The sequence below is a fragment of the Tachyglossus aculeatus genome, chromosome 7, assembly GCF_015852505.1.
Source record: "Tachyglossus aculeatus isolate mTacAcu1 chromosome 7, mTacAcu1.pri, whole genome shotgun sequence".
NCBI lineage: Eukaryota > Metazoa > Chordata > Mammalia > Monotremata > Tachyglossidae > Tachyglossus > Tachyglossus aculeatus.
The window spans coordinates 17,163,092-17,175,617 of NC_052072.1; the positions used below are offsets into that span (position 1 = coordinate 17,163,092).

General features: G+C 45.4%; 1 protein-coding gene and 1 non-coding gene across 2 annotated transcripts in view; one reads left to right on the forward strand and one right to left on the reverse strand.

Moving 5' to 3' along the window:
* SLC26A8 (solute carrier family 26 member 8) overlaps positions 1 to 12,526 on the forward strand; it is a 75,376-nt gene that overhangs the window by 25,190 nt on the left and 37,660 nt on the right. Inside the window, exons 9-10 of the mRNA XM_038749395.1 lie at positions 4,827 to 4,974; positions 7,894 to 8,007. Coding sequence (XP_038605323.1) covers positions 4,827 to 4,974; positions 7,894 to 8,007 — 262 coding nt within the window. The remainder of the gene's footprint in view (positions 1 to 4,826; positions 4,975 to 7,893; positions 8,008 to 12,526) is intronic.
* LOC119931125 lies at positions 12,016 to 12,153 on the reverse strand. Its single transcript, XR_005451985.1, has one exon. It is a non-coding gene; the product is annotated as a small nucleolar RNA SNORA7 (small nucleolar RNA).

Below are 12,526 nucleotides of genomic sequence, written 5' to 3' on the forward strand. Positions count from 1 at the left end.
GCTTAAAGGGTACAAATCCAATTGCAGGAGTGACACAGAAGGCAGAGAGAGCAGGAGAAAAAATGACGTGGTCAGGGAAGGCCTCTTGGAGGAGACGTGATTTTAATTAGGCTTTGAATGTGGGGAGAGTGATTGTCTGTCAGATCTGAATGGGGAGGGAGGGAGCTCCACGCCGGAGGCAGGACTTGGGTGAGAGATCGGCGGCAAGATAGACCAGATGAAAATACAGTGAGTAGGTTGGTGTTAATAATAATAATAATAATGGCATTTGTTAAGCGCTTACTATGTGCAGAGCACTGTTCTAAGCGCTGAGGGGGAATACAAGGTGATCAAGTTGTCCCACATGGGGCTCACAGTCTTAATCCCCATTTTACAGATGAGGTAACTGAGGCTCAGAGAAGTTAAGTGACTTGCCCACGGTCACACACAGCAGACGTGTGGCGAAGTCAGGATTCAAACCCATGACCTCTGAGTCCAAAGCCCGTGCTCTTTCCACTGAGCCACACTGCTTCTCTGTTAGAGGAAAGGGGTGAATTGAGGCCTTCCCTGTCTAAGCCTTCATTTCCCTGAACCTGCCCTCCCCATCACCTCTACATTTGGTCGTGTACCCCTTAAGCCCTTTGATAGTGACCCCAGACTCACAACACTTGGCTCGATGGAAAGAGCCCGGGCTTTGGAGTCAGAGGTCATGGGTTCAAATCTTGGCTCCACCAACTGTCAGCTGTGTGACTTTGGGCAAGTCACTTCACTTCTCTGTGCCTCAGTTACCTCATCTGTAAAATGGGGATTAAGACTGTGAGCCCCCTGTGGGGGCCCCCTGTCCAACCTGATCCCCTTGTAACCTCCCCAGCACTTAGAACAGTGCTTTGCACATAGTAAGTGCTTAATGAATGCCATCATTATTATACTTATTCTCTATTGTTTCCCCTACTTGTAATTTATTTTAATGTTTATCTCCCCCTGAAGACTGTAAGCTCCTTGTGGGCAGGGATCAGGTCTACCAACTCTTTTGCTTCTTTCCCAAACATTTAGTGCAGTGCTCTGCTCACAGTAAGATCAATCGATCAGTCGCATTTACTGAGCATTACTGTGTGCACAGCTCTGTATTAAGTGCTTGGGAGAGTACAACACAACAGTATGCAGACATTCCCTGCCCACAGTGAGCTTGCAATCTAAAGGGGTGACAGACATTAATATCAATAAACAAATTACGGATATGTAGAAAACTCTCTGTTTACATTACCAGAATGATTGCAGATGGAAGTGGGGCGTTCTGAGAGAGATGTGTCCAAGGAGTTGCTATGGGTCGGAGATGACTTGACAACCCAAGACAAGATGATGTACATAGGTGCGTTAGAGGAGGGAAGTGTATGGGCTGAGTTGTAGTTAGAGAGTAGCAAGGTGAGGTAGGAGGGGGCAAGGTGACAATGCTTTTAAGAGCTCAATAAATACCACTGACTGCTAACCCTAAAACTACAATCATGCGGTAGCACATTCAGAGCAGCCAGCGGGACAGAGACGACGCTCCACCTTTAAAAGAAGGAAAATCGCATGCCTCCGAGAGTCTAAGTGGCTCAGCGCATCATTGTCCAGTGAGCCAGGAGCTAGAACCAGATTTCCCCACTACCATTGCAAAGGAACTAGTAGTCAAGAAATACGCAGAAGATTAACGTTAGGAAGATTAGCTGTGAAGAGCCTGGAAAAAGTCATGAAGCGTGCTGATGTAACAATTGCCACAAAATTACAAACTATCAATTCTATAGTGTCTTCCAGTGACAACGTAAGGAACCAAAAGCTGGACAGCAGAAACAACAGGTTAGAAAGAATATCAATTATTTTGAAATGTGGTGTTGGAGAAGGCTTTTGTGAATACCAGGGACTGACCAAAAAACGAACAAATGGGTTCTGGAGCAAATTAAGCTAAAGTAGTCTCTGGAAAGCCAAATGACTTAGATTGGCATATTTTGACACATAATCAGGAGGACTAATTCTCTGGAGAAGACATTAATGCTAGGAAAAGTCCAGGGAAAACATGGAAGAGGCAGACCAGCAACTAGATGGATAGGGACCATAACAACGATAACAGAAGAACCGTTAGAAAGGGTATGGATTATGGCAGAAGACAGGATGTTTTGGAGAAAATGTATCCATAGAGTTGCTATGAATCAGAAACTACTCGATAGAACTTAATAAAAATAAAATCCGGGCTCCACCACTTTTTGGCTGTGTGACCCTGGACAAGTCACTTCACTTCTCTGTGCCTCATTTACCTTATCTGTAAAATGTGGATTAATCTTGTGAACCCCATGAGGATAGGGACTGCGTCCAACCTGATTACCTTGGATCTATCCCAGTGCTTGGTAGAGTGCCTAGCACATAGTAAGCGCTTAACAAATACCATTAACAAAAAATAAAATTCTAAATTCCCCAAGCTACAATGCCTCCTCGTTGTCCAGGAGGAGTTGCCTGTGTGCCAGTGATGAGGCTGTGTTAGGACAGGGGATTTCAGCTCTGGGATCATTCCCCTCAGGTCTGGGATCATTCTTTGGCTGTCTAGAAGGGGCTGGGATGCCCAGTACTTGAGATGCTGTTGGCCAGATTCCCTTTTTTCATGGTATTTGTTAAGTGCTTACTAAATACTGGGGTAGATAGATACAAGATAATCAGGTTGGACACAGTTCCTTTCCCTCAGGGGGCTTACCGTCTCAATCTCCATTTTACAGATGAGGTAACTGAAGACACGTGGCAGAGGCTGGATTAGAACCCAGGTCCTTCTGACTCCTAGGCTCATCCTCTATTCACGAGGCCACTGTTGCCAGTAGCTGAAGGTGGAAGGCTTTTCGGCCGTGACCTATAAGGCTGTGTGAAACGACTAGAAGATCCTTTTCAGGTGGCAGCCTCACAGATGGAGAAATTGAGGCTCAAGGAAGGGAAGTGACTTGTCCAAAGTCACACACTAAGCCGATTAGCTTGCAGCCACCCCAGTGCTTAGTATAGTGTTGGCACATAGTAAGCGTTTATCAAATGCTATTAACAACAACAGCAGCTGTGGCTGGAACCCGGACCAGAGAGCAAAGGATGTTGTTTCTCTCCCCAGCTCCTTTTTTTAATGGTATTTGTTAGGCACTTATTATGTGCCAGGTACTGTACTAAGTGCCGGGGTAGATACAAGTTAATCAGTTTGGACACAGTCCATGTTCCGCATAGGGCTCATGGTCCTAACCCCCATTTTACAGATGAGGGAACTGAGACACAGGGAAACTAAGTGATGTGCCCAAAGTCATGCAGCAGACAAGCGAGGAGAAACCAGGTCTTTCTGATTCACAGGTCTGTGGTCTATCCACTAAGCCACACTGCTTCTCATACTCTGTTATATTGTACTCTCCCAAGCGCTTGGTACAGTGTTTTGCATGCAGTAAGCACTCAATAAATATGAATGGGCCTCCTGATTCCCATTCCCATGCTTTTTGCGCTAGACCTACCTGCCCTCAAGGAACTAACTGTCTAGTAACAAGGGCCAAGGTCCCAGTCAATCAGTGGTATTTATTGAGCGCTTAATGTGTGTAGAGCGCTGTACTAAGCGCTTGGGAGAGTACACTATAACAATATAACAGACTCACTCCCTGGCCACAACAAGCTTACGGTCTATAGGGAGCATACAGTCTAGGCCAGGCTGCTTTCTTTGAATGAACCCGTCATTTTCCAAGCCCTTGCCTTGACTGCCGGTTATTAACTGTAAGAATCATCACTAGCCGTGGAACTCACAAGCCCCAGAGCCCGCCAAGCCAGCTCTCTTCCTCCCTTCAAGGCCCTCCTGAGAGCTCACCTCCTCCAGGAGGCCTTCCCACACTCAGCAGCCTCCTTCCTCTCCCCCTCCTTCCCCTCTCCATCCCCCCCGCCTTACCTCCTTCCCTTCCCCACAGCACCTGTATATATGTATATATGCTTGTACGGATTTATTACTCTATTTATTTATTTTACTTGCACATATCTATTCTATTTATTTTATTTTGTTAATATGTTTTGTTTTGTTCTCTGTCTCCCCCTTCTAGACTGTGAGCCCACTGTTGGGTAGGGACCGTCTCTATATGTTGCCAACTTGGACTTCCCAAGCTCTTAGTACAGTGCTCTGCAGACAGTAAGTGCTCAATAAATATGATTGATTGATTTTGTTTTGTGGTCAGTGTAGTGATAAATACTTTACTGAACTCTATTAGTAATAATAATAATATTAATTATGGTATTTAAGTGCTTACTGTGTGCAAGGCACTGTACTAAGCGCTGGGGTGGATACAAGCAAATCAGGTTGGACACAGTCCCTGTCCCACGTGGGGCTCACAGCCTCAACAGATGAGGTAACTGAGGCACAGAGAAGTAAAGTAACTTGCCCAAGGTCACACAGCAGACAAGCGGTGGAGCCAGGATTAGAATCCACATCCTTCTGACTCTTAGGCCCATGTGCTATCCATTACACCGTGCTGCTTCTCTAAGCTCTGGGGGTAGATACAAGGTAAACAGGTTGTCCCAAGTGGGGCTCACAGTCTTAATCACCATTATCCACTTGAGGTAACTGAGGCCCAGAGAAGTGAAGTGACTTACCCAAAGTCACACAGCTGACAAGTGGCGGAGCCGGGATTAGAACCCCTGACCTCTGAGTCCCAAGCCCATGTTCTTTCCCCTAAGCTACTCTGTTCCTCAACTCTGCCCTGGGACAGTGGACCAGAAGGACATGGGGGAGACCTGTTTTAAGCTAATCCCCCGCTTTTTCTCTGCCCTTCTGCCACCCCTTCTCCCCACCAGGGAATAACTCTTCTCTGCCCTTGTAGCTTCCTGAATCCCGCAGTTCCGGATATGACCCTCCTGAGAGGTGTGATCGTCAATGCCTTCTCCCTGGCCACCGTGAGCTATTTCCTGCTCATTTTCGTGGGCAGGAGATTTGCCTACCTCCATAACTACACCATCAATTGCAACCAGGTGAGAGCCCAAGCCAGTCTTATCCGACCTCTAAGGAACCCAAGCTGTTCTCCTGCTGAGGAGTTATTCAGCCAATAACTTCCTTCTGGACTCCTATGAGCCCAAAAGAGTCAGCTGCCCCAAGTCCATAATTTACTTCCAGGCTCCTATTGAACCCGGGAGAGCCACGAATTAGAAAGAGTGCAGATCTCCCGAGGAGTTTGCCGATTACAAAGTCAAAATGAGTTTTTGATTAACATTTGAAAGAAAAAACCATCAGAGGATATTAAAGGTCTCTGAATTTTTTTGAGGTAGTTCACTCTGAAGCCCTTTGGATTCATGTTACCTTTCTTTAGCATCGTGGCTTAGTATGAAGAGCACTGGCTTGGGAGTCAAGGGACGTGCTCTAATCCCAGCTCTGCCACTTGTCTGCTGTGTGACCTTGGGCAAGTCACTTAACATCTCTGGGCTTCTGTTACCTCATCCGTAAAATGGGGACTAAGACTGTGAACCCCATGTGGGACAACCTGACTGCACTGTATCAACCCCAGTGCTTAGAACAGTGCTCGGCACATAGTTTGCGCTTAACAAAGACCATAATTATTATTTAGTATTATTATTACACCTGGCCCCATATCTGGTTCTTTGGATCTGGGGTTCTGGGTCCCAAAAGGGCAGAAATAATAATAATAATGATAGTATTTTTTAAGTGCTTACTATGTGCCAGGCACTGTTCTAAGCGCTGGGGTAGATGCAAGATAATTGGGTTGGACACAGTCCCTGTTCCACAGAGGGCTGGCAGTCTTAATTCCCATTTCACAGATGAGGGAACTGTGGCACAGAGAAGTTAAGTGACTTGCCCAAGGTCACACAGCAGACAAGTGGCAGAGCCAGGATTAGAACCCATGACCCCCAGACCCGTGCACTATCCGGTAGGCCATGCTGCTTCTCTGAAATGAATTGAGAACTGAACAGCAATAGAGCCACTAGCAGCGTCAGAATTATAGACTCCTGGTCTAGAATTTTCTGCTCCAAGTATTCTATGGACTCCAAAGAAATCCTTCAATATCTTTCCCAGAAATTCCCTAAAAGTCCCGCTTGGGTAAGAACCAAGGCAAAAGTGAGGGAGTGGTATCAGGCCCGGCATTATTGATTTTCCTTTGGGAAATAGCAATCTTATCTTCCCCTCCTGATGGAAAGGCTGGCTCTTCAGGTAAATCAGAAGGTAAGGGGGTTGAGGAGGAACCAGCCCACCTGGGCTGGTTTTGGAGATTGCGCTTTTTGGAATTTATTTCTATTAACGTCTGTCTCCCCTACTTGACTGAGGTCAGGCAGGAAAGAGATCATCATCATCATCAATCGTATTTATTGAGCGCTTGCTATGTGCAGAGCACTGTACTAAGCGCTTGGGAAGTACAAGAGATCTGTTCGTGGTTATGTCATACTCTCCCAGGTATTCAGTATAGTGTTCTCCCCACTGTAAGCGCTCAGTAAATACGGTTGGCTGAGCCCCCCTTATGTTTGGCCTTGAGACTTAGTGACTGGCAAGTGGAGTCAGAGTTTGGGGAGGAACAGAAGGATTTCAGGTCCTCTTCGGATGGGCAAAGAACTAGTTAATCTGACTAACACAATCCTAGTTTGTTCCGCAAGAGGGTCACAGGATAAGCAGGAAAAAAATGAAGCAGTAATATCCATATTTGACCCTCTGCCCATCATCAAAGCCCTGCTAAGCGCTTAGAACAGTGCTTTGCGCATAGTAAGCGCTTAACAAATTGACCATTACTCAATTTTTTATCAATAATGTGTACAGAGCTATACTTCTATTCATTATGATAGTATTGACCATCATTTATTTATTTTACTTGTACATATCTATTCTATTTATTTTATTTTGTTAGTATGTTTGGTTTTGTTCTCTGTCTCCCCCCTTTTAGACTGTGAGCCCACTGTTGGGTAGGGATTGTCTCTATATGTTGCCAACTTGTACTTCCCAAGCGCTTAGTACAGTGCTCTGCACACAGTAAGCGCTCAATAAATACGATTAAAAAAAAAAAAACAAAAAACCAGTATGACCACTTGGAGAATATTTTCCTCTCAGACCACCAGCCCAGGAAATAAGATCAGGTTTAATCCGGACCAGGTTGGTCCAACCCCATTTGTCAAGGGAAATAAGGCTCTGGCTGTCTTGGGCCTACTCACCTCTGTGGAGAAATTCATTTTTACCTCTGGGCCCGCACCATCCCTGGCTGTGTACCACCTGGTTGACTCTTCTCCCACCTGTCCTGGTGGTCTTTTTGTTGGAGGGTGGCACATTTATTCCCAGATCCCCTCAGCTCCCGGGTTCTCAGAATAATTTATTTTATGGTGTTTGTTAAGCCTTAGTGGTGCAAATTTTCAATCTGTTCTGGCAGGCAGGATTAGGATTAGGAGCTGGGTGAGCCTTCAGAGTGGAGTCACATGTCACTTTGAGTGTCCCGATGGGACAAGGCTGATGTAGAGTTTAGGAAATCAAGTTCATAATAATAATAATTCTGGTCTTTGTTAAGTGCTTACTATGTGCCAGGCACTGTACTGAGCACTGGGGTGATAACAAGATAATTGGGTTGGACACTGTCCCTATCCCACACTGGGCTCATGGTTTTAATCCTCACTTTACATAGTAACTGAGTACCAGAGAGGTAAAGTGACTTGTCCAAGGTCACACAGCAGACATGTGGCAGACCTCGGATTAGAACCCAGGTCCTCCTTCTCCACTAGGCCGTGCTGCTTCTCATCAACCTTCTAGTTTCCTTAAGGACATTTCCCTCTGTTATTAGCAATAACCGACTCCATCTCAGTGCCCAAGAGGTGAGGAGGATTTCTTGCCAGGGCCCGGTTGAGATCCTGGGACCTAAGGGGGAAGCTAATGGTGAGACTGGCCCCTCCGCTATTGTTTTGCAGGAACTCATCGCCATCGGCCTGTGCAATGTCCTGAGTGCGTTTTTCCGATCCTTTGTGTTTACCTGTGCCATCGCCAGGACTGTCATCCAAGAGAAGTCAGGTGGGAGGCAACAGGTGGGCAAGCAGGTCCTCTGAGCTTCAAAGATAAGTGTGGCCACCTCTTGAGGGCTCTCACTGTTAATTAACACTGACTGGGGGCCTGGCACAGGCCTAGGTATTGGGGAGCTTTTCCATAATGTCGGTCCCTACCTTTAAATAATAATAATAATTGTGGTATTTGTTCAAATGTGCTGATAGAACAATTGCCACAGAAATACAAACTGTCAACTCTGGGGTGTTTCCAGTGACATTGTATGGATCCAAAAGCTGGACAATGAAAAAACGGGATAGAAAGAACATTAATTCTTTTGAAATGTGGTGTTGGAGAAGGCTTTTGCAAATACCACGGACTGCCTGAAAAACAAACAAATGGATTTTAGAGCAAATTAAACCAAAGTGGTCATTGGAAGGCCAAATCACTCGACTTAGATTAGCATATTTTGGACACTTAATTCTCTGGAGAGGACACTAATGGTAGGAAAAGTCCAGGAAAAACATGAAAGAGGCAAACCAGCAGCTAGATGGATAGAGAGCATAACGACGATAACGGAAGAACTGTTAGAAAGGTTACGGATTATGGCAGAGGACAGGATATTCTGGAGAAAGTATAACCCTAGGGTCACTGTGAATCAGAAACAACTTGACGGCATTAAATAAAAATAATTTGTTTAGCTCTTAGTATGTGTCGGGCATTGTACTAAGTGCTGGAAATACCAGGTAATTGTGTTGGATACAATAAATAAATAAATGAAAAGTAATAATCATGAAAAGTAATAATCATATTTATTGAGTGCTTGCTTTGTGCAGAGCACTGTACTATGCACTTGGGAGATAGAACACGTTCCCTGCTTAAAAGAATCGTGCAGTCTAGAGGGGAATAAACAATAAGAAAAAAATTGTGGTCTTTATTAAGTGCTTACCACAGGCCAAGGACCCCTCTCAGGGTCACACTTGGAGAGTTTCCAGCACTCTACCAGTTATGACTACAGGAGGGAGAGTCAAGCCAGCACTTAGAACAGTGCTTTGCACATAGTAAGCACTTAATAAATGCCATTATTATTATTATTATTATTTTATTATACCCATTCCATTCCTACCTTGGGCAGTGGCTTGCTAGTGGAAAGCAATCTGCTACAAGTCAAAACTCACTTGTGCTGGGCAGCAGCAGCGTGGGAGAGAGTCGAGGGTGGGGATTTGTTTACTGTGCGGACGGAGGCAATGGTAAATCAATGCCAGATTTTGACCAAGAAAATCTATGGTTACATTACCAGAACGATTGCAGATGGAGGTGGGATGTTCTGGGAGAGATGTGTCTGTGGCATCGCTATGGGTCAGACACGACTCGGCAGCATAACACAACAACAATATGCCAAGGAAGGTCCTAAGCGCTGGGGTAGATACAAGATAATCAGGTGAGAAGCAGTTCCTGTCCCTCACAGTCTAGGTAGGAGGAAGAACAGGTATTTTCTCCCCATTTTTCAGATGAAGAACCCAAGGCATAGAGAAGTTAAGTCACTAGTCCGAAGTCTCACAGCAGGGAAATGGCAGAGCCAGGATTAGAACCAAGGTCCTCTGAGTCTCAGGCCCAGGCTCTTTTCACTAGGCCAACTACTCTCTGCCCTTGGGGAGTTTACAGTCTAAGAAAGAAAAATCCAGTGAAAAGGTTTTAACATATGAGCTTCCAGCAGGCATTCGGGGATTGCAAGTCAGTTTATCGGTCATTGTCATTTTTATCGAGTGCTTACAGCATGCAGAGCACTGTACTGAGAAGCAGCATGGCTCAGTGGAAAGAGCCCAGGCTTTGGAGTCAGAGATCACGGGTTCAAATCCCGACTCCGCCGATTGTCACCTGTGTGACTTTGGGCAAGTCACTTCATTTCTCTGTGCCTCAGTTACCTCATCTGTAAAATGGGGATTAAGACTGTGAGCCCCACGTGGGACAACCTGATCACCTTGTATCCCCCCCAGTGCTTAGAACAGTGCTTTGCACATAGTAAGCGCTTAACAAATACCATCATTATTATTACCCCATAAGTGTTCAATAAATACAATGGATTGATTGATTCATCAATCAACCGATTGATAAATACTCAATGTAGCAAGTATTGAGGGCTTGCTACAAGCGGAGCACTGAACTAAGTGCTTCAGAGAGGGCAATAGAATGAATACGCATGCTCCCTGCCTTCAAGGTGTTTACAATGGAGAATCAATAGAGTATAAGGACAAGTACAAAATGCAAAATGGGGCACTTATGTATACAAAGATTTTGGCAATATGGAATTGCTGAAGCAGCAGTTGTGGAGAGGATGATGGGGTAATCGAAGAAAGCCTTCTGGAGGAGATGTGATTTTCTAAGGGCCCTGTGGGTGAGTAGAGCAGTGATCTGCCATATGTGAAATGGGAGGGAGTTCCAGGCTGGATGGAGAGCATTCATTCAGTTGTATTTATTGAGCGCTTACTGTGTACAGAGCACTGTACTAAGCGCTTGAATAGTACAATTCAGCAGTAGAGAGAGACAATCTCTGCCTGCACCGGGCAGAAGAGGGGAGACAGACATCAAAACAGGTAAACAGGGATCAAGAAATCAACAATGAGACGGATGAGAACAAGGCCCATTGAGTAGGTTGGCTTAAGAGGAATTTCTGGTCGGTGTGAAAAGGCACGGGCATCCATTGGGGGATTTTGAGGAGTAGGGAGACATGCCCACAGTGAAAATAATACAGGCAGTAGAATAATAATAATAATAATGGCATTTGTTAAGCGCTTACTACGTGCAAAGCACTGTTCTAAGCACTGGGGGGGATACAATGTGATCAAGTTGTCCCACGTAGGGCTCACAGTCTTAATCCCCATTTTTACAGATGAGGTAACTGAGGCTCAGAGAAGTTAAGTGACTTGCCCAAGGTCACACAGCAGACTTGTGGGGGAGCTGGGATTCGAACCCACGACCTCTGACTCCAAAGCCCAGGCTTTTTCCACTGAGCCACGCTGCTTCTCTTAGAGCGAAATATGGAACGGAGAGGAGAGACACTGGAGAAAGGGAGGTCTGCAGGAGGCCGATGTGGAAGTAGGAGAAGCAGCATGGCTCAGTGGAAAGAGCGCGGGCTTGGGAGTCCGAGGTTATGGGTTCAAATCCCAGCTCCGCCACTTGTCAGCTGTGTGACTTTGAGCAAGTCACTTCACTTCTCTGGGCCTCAGTTCCCTCATCTGTAAAATGGGGATTCAGACTGTGAGCCCCCACGTGGGACAACCTGATAACCTTGCATACTCCCCAGATCTTAGAACAGTGCTTTGCGCATAGTAAGCGCTTAACAAATGCCATCATTATTATTATTATTATAAGTCAAGTTGGTATACAACAAGTGCCTGGACCAGTCCGGTGGCAGTTTGGATGGAGAGAAAGGGCTGTATTCCTTTTATTTGAATTAATAATAATAATGTATTGTCATTAATACAAGCTACAACTCAATAGCTTCTTATTCTACAATTCCATAATTAATAGCATATTTCATTGATACTTTTAAAAACCAAAAATGCACTAATAATATTCAGAATTAGTAAACAGTGCCCCATGTATGACTGTATTACCGCTTAAGTGGTTCATCCATAGGAACAAGTTTGACTTGCCCACGTTAACTGCCGGTGAGCTTTGGTGAAGATACCGCGGAGATTTTTAAGAAGTTGTTGTTCTTTTCTTATGCTGCCGAGTCGTGTCCGGCCCAGAGCAACGCTATAGACACATCTCTCTCAGAATGCCCCACTTGGTGAAGATAACTCGGAGATTTTTAAGAAGTTATTGTTGTTTTCTTATGCTGCTGAGTCGTGTCCGGCCCAGAGCGACGTTATAGACACATCTCTCTCAGAATGCCCCACTTCCATCTGCAATCGTCCTGGTAGCGTATCCGTAGAGTTTTCTTGGTAAAAATCTGGAAATGGTTTACCACTGCCTCCTTCCACATAGTAAATGAGTCTCGGCCCTCCACTCTCTTCCATGCTGCTGCTGCCCAGCACAGGTGAGTTTTGATTTGTAGCAGATTGCCTTCCACTCATTAGCCACTGGCCAAGCTAGGAATGGAATGGGTAGGTCTCTGCTTGACTCTCCCTCCTGTAGTCAACACTGGTAGGTTACTGGAAACTCTCCAGGTGCAACCCTGAGAGGTGGGATTTAAAATAACCCAGTCTTAATCCTTGGGGCATTCTTTGCATGCTGAGAAGCAGCTGGTAGTAGTGGATAGAGCACTGGCCTGGTAGTAGGAAGGTCATAGGTTCTTATCCTGACTCCACTACTTGTCTCCTGTGTGACCTTGGGTGCGTCACTTCACTTCTTTGTGCCACAGTTCCCTCAGCTGTAAAATGGGGAGTGAGATTGTGAACCCCACATTCATTCATTCATTCATTCAATCGTATTTATTTAGCGCTTACTGTGTGCAGAGCACTGTACTAAATGCTTGTGAACCCCACATTCATTCATTCAATCGTATTTATTGAGCGCTTACTGTGTGCAGAGCTTGGGAAGTACAAGTTGGCAACATCG